The sequence below is a fragment of the Podarcis melisellensis genome (genome assembly GCF_964234715.1).
Source record: "Podarcis melisellensis genome assembly, chromosome: 13".
Taxonomy (NCBI): Eukaryota; Metazoa; Chordata; class Lepidosauria; order Squamata; family Lacertidae; genus Podarcis; species Podarcis melisellensis.
The window spans coordinates 25,275,410-25,290,667 of record NC_138545.1 but is presented as its reverse complement, the minus strand read 5'-3'; the positions used below and the strand labels follow the sequence as shown (position 1 = coordinate 25,290,667).

Below are 15,258 nucleotides of genomic sequence, written 5' to 3'. Positions count from 1 at the left end.
GACATATTAGGTCTCTACAAGATTCCACAGGTAGGATTTGTGCATGGAGATTGGGGGACTTTAAAAGACCATACAGAAAGAGAGGCATGGTTCACAGAAAAACAAAATATTGTGTGATAATTATAGAACATGTCCTGATGAGGCATGTCTTCAGACAGACTAGGAAAATAGGTGCCATGGAATAGAATCTGACATCTTGGAAGTCTTCCTTCTTACCCCCCCCAAAAAAAAATTGTACCCCACAGTCTGCTTTTATGCTATTGCAATAGCTGCTGTTATTTCAAGTTGCTTTATTTTACAGTGATAGTGCATTGTTTTCATGGAAATTCTTTTACATTCAAAGCAGTCTCATGCACATCTCTACTAATGCATGGCTCGTGATGGGGGAGAAAATTTGTTGATTTGTATTTAACAGCAAACTTACCTAATCTGCACTTTCTGAAGCCATATGCAAACTGAAACACAGTCATCTTTTGAAATTTGCACGTCTGCAAGTTTTGCAATGCAGTTCTTCAGCAAAGCAATGTGTTCAAATATGCCTATGCTAGAGCAAAGTGCACACATAAAAATGCATATATTACTGAAAGTTGCTTACAAAAATGATTAATTAAAGGGAATTTGCTTTTTAAAAAGTGGATATATTAGGCAACATTGCACACAAAAATGTGTATATTAGAGAAGTCACTAAATTGCTGATGAATTTTCATGTGGACTATTTTTTAAAAAAATCTGGTGAGGAAATGTGAAGAACTATTATTAAAAGTAGGAAAAAAATAGGAACTGAAACTGACAGGTTTTCCATCACAAAGGCACCACTGAAATAAGAACATTTTAATTTTTTTTATAGCTGACATATGGCTCCTTCGCCCCAGGGAAAAGTGATACAATGCAACTATTTTCCTTTTACCGCATGATTCCAAATGAATCTCATCAGTACCTGGGGATTCTCCGATTACTTCAGCATTTTGGATGGATGTGGGTTGGGCTATTTGCTGTGGATGATGATAGTGGAGAACAGTTCTTGCAGGTGTTGGAACCAATGCTTTCTCAGAATGGCATCTGTTCAGCCTTTGCAGAAAGAATTCCAAAGCAAGCATCTTGGCATACAGGAAACCAAATGAACACTATGGCCTTCAATATTAACCAACATTTGACAAATAGCACAGCTAATACATTGATTGTCTATGGAGAAACTATGATCATTTCATGGTTAATTCTTATAACAGATATTGTATATAAAGAAAATATGATGTCTTGGAGAAAGCTGTGGATCATGACAGTCCAGATCGATGTTGCATTAACAAGCATTCAAGCCCAAGCAAATTTGCAAGTGTTCCAAGGTGCTATTTTGTTCACACCACACTCACACAAGCTTCCAAGCTTTAAGGAATTTCTTCAGAATATAAAACTTTGCAGGACACAAGAAAACAGCTTTTTCAAGGACTTCTGTGAGCAAATATTTGGCTGCTCATTTCCAAATTCCCAGGATCTGATGGAGGATGGTAGTGAATGTACAGGGGAAGAGAGGCTAGAAAGTCTTCCTGGATCTCTGTTTGAAATAGCTGTGACTGGCCACAGCTACAGCATCTATAATGCTGTTTATGCTGTGGTGCATTCTTTACATGCAATGTATTCATCTAGATCCATTCACAGAATAAAAGGAAAGAAGAGAAGTCTTCAAGATTTTGGGGCTTGGGAGGTAGCATTTCTATAATGAATTTTCTGCTGGTTGCATTCAGTGATAATCCTATGCAGAGTAGACCCATTCAAATTAATAGACATGACTAGTTTAAAGGTAAAGGGACCCCTGAGAGTTAAGTCCAGTAACAGATGACTCTGGGGTTGCAGTGCTCATCTTGCTTTAGTGGCCGAGGGAGCCAGCGTTTGTCTGCAGACAGTTTTTCCGGGTCATGTGGCCAGCATGACTAAGCCTCCTCTGGCGCAACAGAACACAGAAACCAGAGCAGCACACGGAAACACTGTTTACCTTCCCACTGGAGCAGTTCCTATTTATCTATTAGCATTTTTGGGCATGCTTTTGAACTGCTAGGTTGGCAGGAGCTGGGACCGAGCAACGGGAGCTCACCCCGTCACAGGGATTCGAACCGCCGACTTGATCGGCAAGCCCAAGAAACTCAGTGGTTTAGACCACAGAACCACCCGCATTCCTATGACTATGTTTATGACTAGTTTAGGTACATTCATTTCAATAGGTCTACTCTGTGTAAAGCTTAGTTGGAGACAACCATTTGTTATCATGAAAAGCTCAATTTAAGTGAGATAATATCAAACATCCAATATCCTGTTGATCTGTGAATAACTGGTGAAATGGTGGTGTGCACATTATTTTTTGATAAACTGTTATGGTTTCCAATTTTGTCTTCCTGTAATTCCATTATAAAGTATATACTCCAATATTATGCTTAAACATAGGAAAGTGCCGGTAGTGGTGAGTGGAGATGAACAGGTGTTGCTCACCTGACTTCCATACAGCAAGTTCCACTGCTACGTACTAAGATGGGGAGGCTCAAGGCATGGTGAGCTTAATGTTATGTGAGCACAGTGCCAATCCAACACTTCTGCCACCATGTTTGCATCATGTTGAGCTCCTCTCACCTTGCTCCTCCCCTTTTCCACCTGGGTAAGCAGCAGCAGCACTTGCAAACCATACCACCCAACCTCCACCACCCCAATGACCTTTACTAGAAACTTAGCACCACTTGGGGGAGAAAGAGTATATAAGTTCAAGTAATAAGTGTACATTTCCCAACTTCCGCTATTGCAGAACAGCTGTTGCTGTTGTTTAGGCTGCACTTACATAAAACTTCAAACAACTGTAATCAATGAAAACATTGTAAAACCGAGCATGGAGGTTCCAAAAATATTCCAAATGGCCTTTTCCATTGTTGCTCCATAGCTGAAGATTGCTCATTCAGGAAGCTTCACCTGCCACCCACTTTATTTTTCTTCTTGTACTAAAATACATTTTAATTTGCTCATATATTTTAGAGTCACCTTATAGAACAAGGATGGGAAACCTGTGCCCCTCTGAGTGCCATTGGACTCTAACACCCAAATAGAGTCATTGCAGTCAAACTTGAATGTTGTCCACCACTGTTTTAGACTAGTTGAGATAATATGTGTCTTTTTATTTTGGTCTTGTGTTGCTGCTGCTTTTAATAATGTTTAGGGTAATAGTTGGGAATAGGATTCGAGTTTTTTGTTGTTTGGAATATTCTTGCTTTCATCCTCTTAGAGGCTCTGTATAAAGTTTCTTTAATGCAAACACACCAAACATATAGGTAATTACCCTTTTGTTTCATTTTTACCCATTTCAACTAGCTCCACCCATTTCTTCAAGGCGTTGTGTTTAATAATTCTGCAGAAGAAATTTTGTCCTTTAATGATAAAAGGGAAATGGAAGCTGACCTTGACATAGTGAACCTAGTGATTTTCCCAAATAACTCATTCCTTAGAGTGAAAATTGGAAAGTTTGAACACAAAGCCCCAGTGGAAGATAAACTTGTCATCAATGAAGATATAATTGTGTGGCATGGACGGTTTAACCAGGTATGAGTTTTGGGGTGCTTTGGGGAGCTACTTTCCATTCTCCATATGGGTGTGCCAATGTTTGAGACTATCCTTTGTTGAATAACAGAATCCATGTAATGGATGATAATTTGTCTTGATAAATCCAGTGCTTTGTACTGCATCCAGAAATAATAAAAGGTAATGGTAAAGGGCCCCTGACAGTTAAGTCCAGTCGTGAACAACTCTGAGGTTGTAGCTCCCGTCTCGCTTTACAGGCCAAGGGAGCTGGCATTTGTCCACTCTGCAGACAGTTTTTTTTCCAGGTCATGTGGCCAGCATGACTAAGCCGCTTCTGGTGCAATAGAACACCGAAACCAGAGCAGTGCATGGAAACACTGTTTACCTTTCCGCAGGAGCCATACCTATTTATCTACTTGCACTTTTTGGCATGTTTTTGAACTCTTAGGTTGGCAGGAGCTGGGGCTGAGCAACAGGAGCTCACCCCATTGCGAAGATTCGAATCGCTGACCTTTTGATCAGCAAGCCCAAGAGGCTCAGTGGTTTAGACCACAGCGCCACCTGCATCCCTTCTTAGAAACTAAAGAGAGGTGTAAAAAAAGAAAGCTGAATATATCAATCTCTGCATGGAAATAGTTGTTTCCTCCAGTCAGAAAATGGGGCATGTGGACGTTCTGCTGTGACAAGCCAAATACAGAGATGAGGGAGATGAGGGAAATGCACACACATTGGCATCTGGGAGCATGGTCATGGGTCTATAGGTCTATACCACATCTTTGCAAGCCTCTATTGCCATTTCATAAACCTGCCCAGTCTACCCCTTTATCCAGTGCAGGGTTTTCAGTTACTTTAGGACCACAAGCTGGCCAAGTTGTGCATCCTCCCCCCAATATACTGGATGCTAGGATAGGGGTTTAGCGGTAGATGCAGAGAAATGTGTTGATGTGTTTGGAAGGTGCTGGAGAAGTTAATGAGAGAAAAGGGAATAGATGAACACCATTTGGCACCTTTGAAGGTGAAGAATGTTTCCAGAAGACAGCTACTCTAGGTTGTTGGCCCATATGCTGGACATGTAACATTCTTAAGATACAAGTGCCCAGAGTAATGGGGCACCAGGAACAAGAAGGCCTCTCTACTCACCAGAAGGGAGTGGCCAGTTCTATACCATACGCTTTGCCATTGTCAAGATATTTGACCAAAGGTTGAGGTTTTAGGTTATGCACTTCTCATATTAGTAATAAAATGTAGCCCCATTTTAACCCGTTTCATTTGTCTCAACTCTTTATCCCTGAGTCTAGTCACAATAATTGCCTTGTCTTTGGCAAGACTGTGGATACGTATAATAAAACATATTTAAGGGCCAAATCTTGTCTTTCTAGCATCTATAGTCATGCCTGTTTCTATACAATAATGCACTAATATCTTCTCTGGAAACATAACTATTGGGCTCAGTAGTGTACTATGTAATAATGTTCATTATAATTTGATTTTTCTGAGTCAACAGCTTATTCATTTTGTTGTAAAAAAAAAAGGTGATTATTTTCCTCTCATTGATTCCATCATATTCCTTGCTTTGTTTGCTGATAGGTGCTGCCTATTTCTTTGTGTTGTGACTCCTGCCACCCTGGTTATCAGAAGAAGAAAAGAGAAGGGGTGAAGTTTTGTTGCTATGATTGTGTTCCATGCCCAGATGGAGAGATTTCAAACCAAAAGGGTTAGTGGTGCCAACATTTGCTATACATACCACCATTTTATCTAACAGACCAATGAATGGTTGTAAGTACTTGGTGAGAGCGTTAAGTTTGTGCCATCTTTCCAAGGTGTTACAATAAGTTTACTCCACCTCGAAACTGGTTCAGCAATCTGAGTACTTAACTTGCTTCAAATGCAGTCTTTGTCATTGAAAGCATTTCACACATTTATCTGTAGGTCATCAAATGATAAGAGAATTTATGTGGTACATTGATGTGTGAATCAGACTTTATCTGACAATATTATTGGGAAATCTAGAATTCCATGATTAACTGTAATTGACCAACCCAGACAATTAGTCAAGAATCATGTATTGCCGTCACAGACTATATTGTCAATGTGTGTAGAAAGAGAAATCACTCCAACATAATGAAAACAAGGCAAATTGTCATGAGTGTCTCCAGCTTAGAATCCATAAATGGCAAACATTGCACCTGCTTCTATCTGCATTCTACAAATACCTTAGAAACCCTGCTTAGAATGTCCTGCAACAATGAATACATGCAGAATTATGTGTGTGTTGTCACCCTATGTATTTATTTATTTATTTATTTATTGCAGAATATTTTTAGCCTGCCCTAAATCCATCTCAGAATGGATTGCAGCAATTAAAATAACAGTAATAACTCAAATTAATTAAATACGAGTGTGTAAAAAAATTTAAAAACTATAGCAAAAAACCTAGCAGCAGACTAATTTATATATTTATTTATTCTAGAGTTGCTATTCCTGCTCAAGGCAGCATTCAATAAATGAAACAGACAAAAATGCACTTGAGGATTTGCTAAAACACAAAGTAAAGAGTTAAATGTGCATTAATCAGTATAAAGAGCTATCATAAAAATAATATTATTCAATCACTTCTAACAATGATAATAATAATCACTACATACTGTTATTCATAAGCTTTCTGGAATATAGGTTGGTAGATCATAAGACTCTTAGGCGGAATATATACACATATAAAAAGCGTTGTGAAAATATTTTTTTTAAAAAAAAGTTTTGAAAAATAAATTAAATTTAGCATATTTAAATGCTGTCACCATTTAGTGTCCCATGTGTATATTGCACTTTACAACACATTTAAAACATTTTATCTGCAACTGTATAGATGAGTCTCCAATCTTCAAATTGTGGGTGTGAGCCCCACATTGGGCAAAATATTTTTGCATTACAGGGGGTTGGACTAGATGACCCTTGGGTCCCTTTCAACTCTAAAATTCTATGATTCTATGTTTAATATTAAAATGTATTTTCACACAACCAATTCTGTAAATGGAATGAAAAGCTAGAACTCTCTGTGAGCAGCAAATCCACCTCAGAAGTAATTGTGATATTTCCCCCAAAGTTCTTACATGAGTTGGCACTAAAATATTTTTCTACCCCCCAGACATGGACAATTGTTTCAGATGCCCAGAAAATCAGTACGCAAGCAAAGGCCAAGATCGATGCATTCCCAGAGCTGTGAGCTTTCTGTCATATGAAGAACCATTAGGGATTAGTTTAGCTTCACTCTCAGCTATTCTTTCCCTGATCACAGTTTTGGTGCTAGGAACTTTTATTAAGCACAAAGAGACCCCCATAGTCAAAGCCAACAACCGGGATGTCACCTATACTCTTCTGGTCTCTCTCCTGCTTTGCTTTCTCTGTTCTTTCTTATTTCTCGGAAAACCAAAGAAGGTGACCTGTCTTCTACAACAATCAGCTTTTGGCATCATCTTCACAGTGGCTGTTTCTTCTGTGTTGGCCAAAACCATCATTGTGGTTTTGGCTTTCAAGGCCACCAAGCCAGGATCCAGCATGAGGAAATGGGTGGGGAAAACAATGACAGGTTCAATTGTTCTTTCCTGCTCCCTTGTTCAAGGAGTCATTTGTGCAGTGTGGCTAGGAATCTCTCCCCCCTTTCCAGATGTTGACATGCAGTCACTAGCAGGAAAGATCATCATAAAATGTAATGAAGGATATGTCAACATGTTTTACATTGTCATGGGCTATATGGGACTTCTGTCTGTTATAAGCTTCACTGTGGCTTTCCTAGCCAGGAAGTTGCCAGATAGTTTTAATGAAGCCAAGTTCATCACTTTTAGTATGCTAGTGTTCTGCAGTGTTTGGGTGTCATTTGTACCAACGTACCTGAGCACCAAAGGCAAATACATGGTGGCTGTGGAGATCTTCTCTATTTTAGCTTCCAGTGCTGGGTTACTAGGCTGTATCTTTTCTCCCAAATGCTATATTATTTTGCTGAAGCCTGAGCTGAATCACAGGGAGCAGCTAAGAAAGTGAAATAATGGAAGCAACCAAGAATCTTAGGGAAAAAAATGTATGTACTATGGTATATATTGAGTTGGGACAGTGGTCCTACACTAGGATTTGAAAAGGGGGCAGTGGTTTTACTGCAGTGCTACCATATATTTCAATCCAGTCCATTTTATTTTTATGAATGTGTTCCACACAGCTAACACAAAGAATACATGGGGGATGAAGATAGAAATTTGTCATTATTTTATCAGTAACTGTTCTTAATTAATATATATTATTGGTTCCTGTTTTATTTGTAACATAGGCAACCATCCAGCTCTGTAGTCCTATTGTTTCTCAATCAGCTGTTTATATAATGAAAATTTTCATTGAATCTTGCTTTTTGTATGATATGTATTGACACTGACTCATAAATGATTGCAGTGAAGATGCATTTTGTTGTTTTCCTGGAGTGGTGCTTCTTGGAATGCATTATGTCACAATACGATATGCATCTACTCTGAAGTCAGTCCCATTCAGTTCAATGGTTAATAGTCCCAGGTAACTGTCCATAAGAGTGCAGTCTTAATGTAAGAAATGAGCATGTCACAAAGTGTGTTTACATTGTTTACCAAGATGTTATAAAGATGCATTACTTTTTCCAGAAACAAATCAGCAAAATATTATACAATTATTTAATTAGTTGAAGTGTGACTTCCTACAAGGTTGCAGAAATTTCTGAAATTTTATGTTGTCCCCTAAAATGGCTGGAATTTTCAGTGAAGATTAACATTCACCAAATTGCAAATGTCCATCACACCATTGCATTTGTCAACACATTTCACCAACAGCAAAGCTTTCCCCTTAAACTGAATGGAAGTGGTTGGTCATAGAATTTTTCTACAGATATGCTCTAATGTCTCTACAGAGATAATGTGTGCACTCTAGCTGGTGAATTGAACACATTATTATTATATTACTGTTTATAACACCCTTTATCAAAAGATCTCAGGACCAGGGATAGCACTAAGAACACATTTTATGGAGCATCAATAATAAAAACATAATAAAAAGCATAATAAAGGGACGCGGGTGGCGCTGTGGTGTAAACCACTGAGCCTAGGGCTTGCCAAACCGAAGGTTGGCGGTTCGTATCCCTGCGACGGGGTGAGCTCTCTTTGTTCGGTCCCAGCTCCTGCCAAACTAGCAGTTTGAAAGCACACCAAAGTGCAAGTAGATAAATAGGTACTGGTCCGGCAGAAAGGTAATTGGAGTTTCCATGCATTGCTCTGGTTTTTCCAGAAGCAGCTTAGTCACGCTGTCTACACACAAACGTTGGCTCCTTCGGCCAGTAAAGCAAGATGAGCGCTACAACCCCAGAGGCGTTCGCGACTGGACTTAACTGTCAGGGATCCTTTACATTTTTAAAAAGCATTATAACAGGCAGCATAATACTAAAATAATCATATTAACACATGACTGAGTAGAGTTAATGATTTCAAATTTATATCTAAGCACTGAACGGTAATTTCAGGTGTGGAAGGAAATGATTTTCTTTAGGACCGCAACACACAGGGAAGAGAAGGTTAATATGTTTCATCAAATGTCAAGGTCCTGATAAAAATCAATCCCCCCAGTTTGCCATTAGCCCTGGAAGGAATGTTTCCATTGTCATCAATGAGAATGTTCCTTTATAAGCCAAAAGCAACTTGGGGAAGGGAAACACTGGGGATGGGTAGGAATGTGTAGGTGGGGAAGGAGTTAAAACTCCCCTCCCCAAATGTAGCAGACCTCAAATCTGCCATGCTACTAATTAAATACAAACAGACACACAAACACACAATGATTCCTAATACATATTTCGCATCACAACTAGTTTGGCAGTAAGAGTCATGTTCTGTTCTTCAAAATAAGTGTCAGTGGTGTTGCTCCAACTTTTGCCCCATGATTACTTTTTTTTAGTGGGAGAAATAGTGTTTGAGAACTGCATGAAAAAAATTAAATAAGTCCACATTTTCAACAACAGCTTTATTTAATTCCAGACTTCGGTTTGAAAAGTGTGACCTGGGTAGTTTCTCAGTAAAAAATGTTTTTTAAATCTGATTGGATAAATTATGTTAGTTTCACTTTGGTCCCATTGATACCAATGTGGAAAATCAGGATGCCACTTAAATCCACGCACAGAGAATAAAACTAAATAATATATTATTGGAAGTGGTCCTTAGTCTTAACATATTTGACAAAGCAGCCTTGATCTCTTTATTTCTCATGCTGTAAATCAGTGGGTTCAGCAAAGGTGGGACCATGGAATATATTACTGTAAAAATTAAATCTAAATATGTTGCTGTATTAGTCATGGGACTCAAATAGGAAAACAAGCCTGTGACCATAAATGTGGAGAATACCATGAGATGTGGAAGGCAGGTAGAGAAGGCCTTTTGTCTTCCCTGTGCAGATGGCATCCTTAACACCGCACTAAAAATCTGTACATATGTCACAAGAACAAATATAAAGCAGCCTAACCCAATGAGAGAAAACAAGAGCAGAACTCCAGTTTCAATCTGATTTTTCTTAGAACAGGAAAGCTTTACTAACTGTGGGATTTCACAGAAAAACTGATTGACAACATTGGAGCAGAAAGGAGTTGCAAAAGTGCTGACAGTGTGCAAACCTGCATAAAGAAACCCAGTGATCCATACAGTAAGGATCATTTCAGTGCAGGCTCTCCTGTTCATCACCACCTGGTATTGCAGTGGATTACAGATAGCAACATACCGATCGTAGGCCATGACTATGAGGAGGAAAAAATCAGTAGATAAGAAGAAGGTGAAGAATAGGGCTTGACCAACACATCCGGAATAAGAAATGTGTGTAGTATTCATGAGGGAATTGGCCATGGATTGGGGGATAATGACCGAAACCTGGCCCAGGTCCTGCATGGCCAAGTTCATCAGGAAGATATACATTGGGGTGTGCAGGTGGTGGTCAAAGGCTACTGCAGAGATTATTAAAAGATTCCCTGTTACAGTTGCCAAATACAATACCAGGAACAGGATGCTATGTAGTCTTTGTAATTTCTGAACTTTTGAGAATTCCAGAAGCAGAAACTCTGAAACAGTAGTTTGGTTAGATATGGCTTGATCCTTGCTAACATCCATGCTATCTGTAAAAAGAATCACAAGTGGTATCTCTTAATTTCAACAGAATGTTGTAATAATATAATGCTGTCTAAGAAGTGCTTTAAGAGACAAATAAAACAGAGCTAGAAATAGTTGTGCCTAATCATTGAGGCTAACTGAACCTCCAGTGACAATGAAGTATGTCCAAACTATAGACCTCCTCCTTCCAGAACAAGCCATTCCCCAATCTCCTAGACTTGAGAACTCAGAGCACATATCACCTCTGTCTTTTCAAGATTCAGCTTCAATTTATTGGCCCACATCCAGCCCATCATTGTATCCAAGCACCAGTATAGTGCCTGAACCACATCTCCTGTTTTAGATGGAACAAAGTGATAAACCCAAGTGTCATCAACATACTAATGGCACAAAACTTCCTAATTATGGCTCCCAGCAGTGTCATTTGCGTCCAATAAGGTCATAATGAGATTTTCTTCACTTACATTTGATCTACCTTGCAACTACCTACCTATAGGTAAAGGTAAAGGGACCCCTGACCATTAGGTCCAGTCGTGACCGACTCTGGGGTTGCACGCTCATCTCGCTCTATAGGCCGAGGGAGCTGGCGTTTGTCCGCAGACAGCTTCCGGGTCATGTGGCCAGCATGACTAAGCTGCTTCTGGCAAACCAGAGCAGCACACGGAAGTGCTGTTTACCTTCCTGCCAGAGCGGTCCCTATTTATCTACTTGCTCTTTGACGTGCTTTCAAACTCCTAGGTTGGCAGGAAACTACCTACCTATACTTCTGCTCAAATGTAAACCAAGGAGCTACAAGAATTCTGCCCGTTGGAAAAGGCCTTTGTTATTTCTTGGTTCCATAGATCAACAATGGCTTTGGAAGGAGCAGCTATTGTTCCCATAAGTCTTCAGAAATTCACCAGAAACCACTACTCTTGGGGGGTGCACATTTTAATAGCCCCCCCTTCCAAGGGAAAGAGCTACTAAATTATTTAATCTCAACAAGAAAAGACATGACCACGATAAGGGAAAAGATGTTTCAGATCATTCCCCTCCTGCATTGTTATCAGGACCAAATGCAGAATATGTCCTGATGCATGTGATGTAGTAATGACATATTGGAACAGGCCCATAGCTGCCATAGTGACCATGAAGCCCTGAACCAGCACCAACAATCTAGTCTTTTTGATGGGTATTGAATTCCCCCAGCACAATCATCCTAGAGGTCTCCAGCTCCAAATCACTTCCATTAACTCAGGTAGAGAAATTGCTGGTTGACTGCCACTGGTTCTCTCCACCCAGCCAGGTGGGCAGGGTATAATTATCATCGCCAACAACATCATCATCATCTTCATAACATGCCTAAAACAAGAGCTAAACACAGTCAAAGTCAATTTGTCTCCCCCCAAACAGTGAAACCTCTAAGACCCCTTAGATTTATGCTGTTAACCCCACACAGCCTCTATTTGCACACCAAAGGATGATTTGTATCTCCCCCCACTTGAAAATCAGCACTTCCCATCACCCACAGCAAGTCATTTCTGAGGGGGGAAATATCTGAGGGAAGGAAAACTACATTGGCAAAAAATACTTTATATTTGTGGTCAAAGAATGGAGATAGTTAAACAGTCAAAGGAAAGTGAGGAAATGAGGCATAAAAGTTCTGAACATGATGAAACTGTTTCTTGCAACTGAAAGACATACAGTGGTTAGCTACGTATGCTTACTTTGTAGGTAAGGATTTATCCACACTTAACTTTCCTCCAGTCTTTCCAGGCACAATCTGCACTTTAAAGCTCTGAGCATTCTCCCCCCCCCCCAGGAGTATTCCCCATGTAAACTTGCTCTGTAAAGCTGAGTAGGAGCAAACAGCAATCCATGGAAAAGCCAAATTGCCATTTGTTGCACTTCAGCTTTAAAGAGTAGATTTTCATGGGCAAAGCTCAGGGGCAAAAGAGAGAGTGCTTGGACATGGAGCTTTAAAGTGTTGGCTTGTTCCTGAAAAGATAGGGCAAAATGTAAGTGTGGATAAGTTCTAAGTTCCAGCTAATTGTGCATGAGACTACAACAGAACCAAAATGGGAAAGGTCTGTTCCATGGAAACCAGATACATTGAAAATTAATGATTTTTCAGGCTTTACATATGATAAGCATCCTAGCATCAAATTAACTAGAAACACAATTAATGTACACAGCCATACTGTATTTACAAAAGTTGCATAAACTCCAATTAATACTCAGAAATTTCACTAGCCATGTAAAAATATTTTGATTTCCCATTACATTCCTTATAAATTTTGCCTGAGGAGAATCCTAGAATTTATTTTGAATGCTATGCTTGCAAAATCCACAAACAAGCAAGTGGTCTATGGAATGCTACTAAGAAATGTTGGAAATCTTAAGGAAACCAATTTCATCTTCCCCACTGTTCCCCACTAAGTTTCTAAAAAAAAAAAAAAAAAAATTCTCTAGAGGAATCCCCAAGTTCACTGAGAACATAAATCTAGTTTGTAATTTTGAAGGCAGCTTTTGTTTTATTCATTGTGGTCCTGCATTGTACAATACATTGTTTTTTTCAGTAAAAGATTTCACATTTTTCGTGAAGAATAAAATACCAAAAATATTCCAGTGTCCAGAAAGAAGGGTGTGTGTGGACAGATTCAATGCAGTATTTTCCTAAATAGAAACTTTAGAGAATATATATGTGAGATCAATTAAGTAACTCCTATGGTGTTAAGTAATATTTTAACTATATAAATTAATTTTTTCTCTTACCTTCAAAAGCACTTTCTCTTTTTTTGACTTCAGCCACGTATTTGGATAGTCATTCATGAAAATATATGAAAATCAATCAGGCTTTGATGCCAGTAATCACCTCTTCAACATGGGGAGGAGATTGTGCTAATATCTGTTTTGTGTTCCTAGAGATTTGCTCCCTGGAGGTCACAAGAGACTAGCAATAGAGACATTCAGGTAATGCATTCAACTTGTTATTTGGTTCAACATTTTTTTGAAAAAATGGAGGACAGAAGATACATAAGGGTAAAGGTAAAGGGACCCCTGACCAGTCGTGACCAACTCTGGGGTTGCGGCGTACAGCTTCCGGGTCACGTGGCCAGCATGACTAAGCCGCTTCTGGCGAACCAGAAGATACATACCTATTAGCTAATTTTAGTTTGCTAATATTTCTGCCTATGTTTGTATGCATTTGCAGGCATTCCTCAGCAGACCTCTAATTTCCCCATCCTACCATGCTGCCCCATTGACTGCTGCTGAGCAATCTTTCAGCAATGGGTGGAATCAGAAATGGCCACTCACCCAGTCCCAGCAGCATACTTTTGTAAAGAGGTGACCCACCTCAGTGCAGGTTGTGGCAGGAACTGTCAAAATATATTGGGCCTCTCCACAGCACCCCCACCCCCCATACCATCTGCCCCATGGCTTCAATATGGGAGCCATCAGGATGACCTGCTCTGTGTCCGCCTGGGAAACACTGCCCTGTGCTGCCTCGGATCCAGTCCAGAATAAGCTCAGAGTGGGGCCAATGTTTAATTAGGGGTTTCAAACCCTATTTATCTATATATATTCAGGAGATGGGTGAAGGAAAGTGAACTTGTATCTCCTTCGCTCCTCCCACCCAAGACAATGTTGTCAACCCCAACCAGGACTGACCCCTCTACTAGTCACAATTGTGGTGAAGGTGTTGATTTTCACACTGTACTGTACATATGTATGCCAGAAGGAGGGGCTATGCAGCAAATGTGATGCCAGTCCTGGAGTGCAACTCCACTCCCCAACTATGTGTTGAAAGGATGAGGATGTCTAGGGGATTGGGAACCTTCTTCAGTCAAGGACCACATTACATCCTGGACCAGGACCAGATTGCACTGCTGGACAGGGCCAGAGATAAAACTAGATGCAGCGATAAATATGAATTCTACATTTGCAAAGTAGGCTAGATTCTATACACTCACACTACCCTCTCTATTCTCCATCCTGACAAGTGAGAGGCATTAACAGAGCTCAAGGGCACATTTCAGTTAGGCAAAACAATTCAGGAAGGTGTGAGGCAGGCATGGGGAGGTTGTGTGACTGGTGAAGATTTGTAGCCTGTGGAGTGTCCCAAGAGCCATGTAGAGGAGACTAAGGGGCTACATTTGACGCCCACAACTGAGGATCTAAAGCAGGACAGTCCAGCTTTTCAAACCAAGTGGGACACAAGAGTTGATACCGAAACCACAGACCACACACTGAATTAAATTTTCATGTCATTAATTAAAGTGTTCACAATAGAGTTAATACTATTTAATATATGCCACACACAATTTAATGGTTTAATGTATTTATTCATTTATTAAATAAATTTAATCTGCAAACTCAGGGTGACTCCCTTACCAATAGATAGATGCAAAACACAAAAATGTGGGAGAATCCAGGATCAGTGTGTGTGAGAGAGAATCCAACCCCTGAAAGATCTGAGCATATAGAACAGGAGTCAAAGTAACCACAAAACAATTACCACTACATTCCATCCCTCTCATGCAGTTGCACTCCTGACTATCCCTCTCCCTGTCCATCCTGC

General features: G+C 39.8%; 1 protein-coding gene across 1 annotated transcript; it reads right to left on the bottom strand.

Moving 5' to 3' along the window:
* Positions 1-9,707: 9,707 nt before the first annotated feature.
* On the bottom strand, positions 9,708-10,697 carry LOC309356073 (olfactory receptor 14I1-like; the record flags this gene model as incomplete). Its single annotated transcript, XM_081887253.1, has 1 exon — positions 9,708-10,697. The coding sequence occupies one exon, from the start codon at positions 10,695-10,697 to the stop codon at positions 9,708-9,710; it is 990 nt and encodes a 329-aa protein (XP_081743379.1).
* Between the last annotated feature and the right edge of the window lie 4,561 nt (positions 10,698-15,258).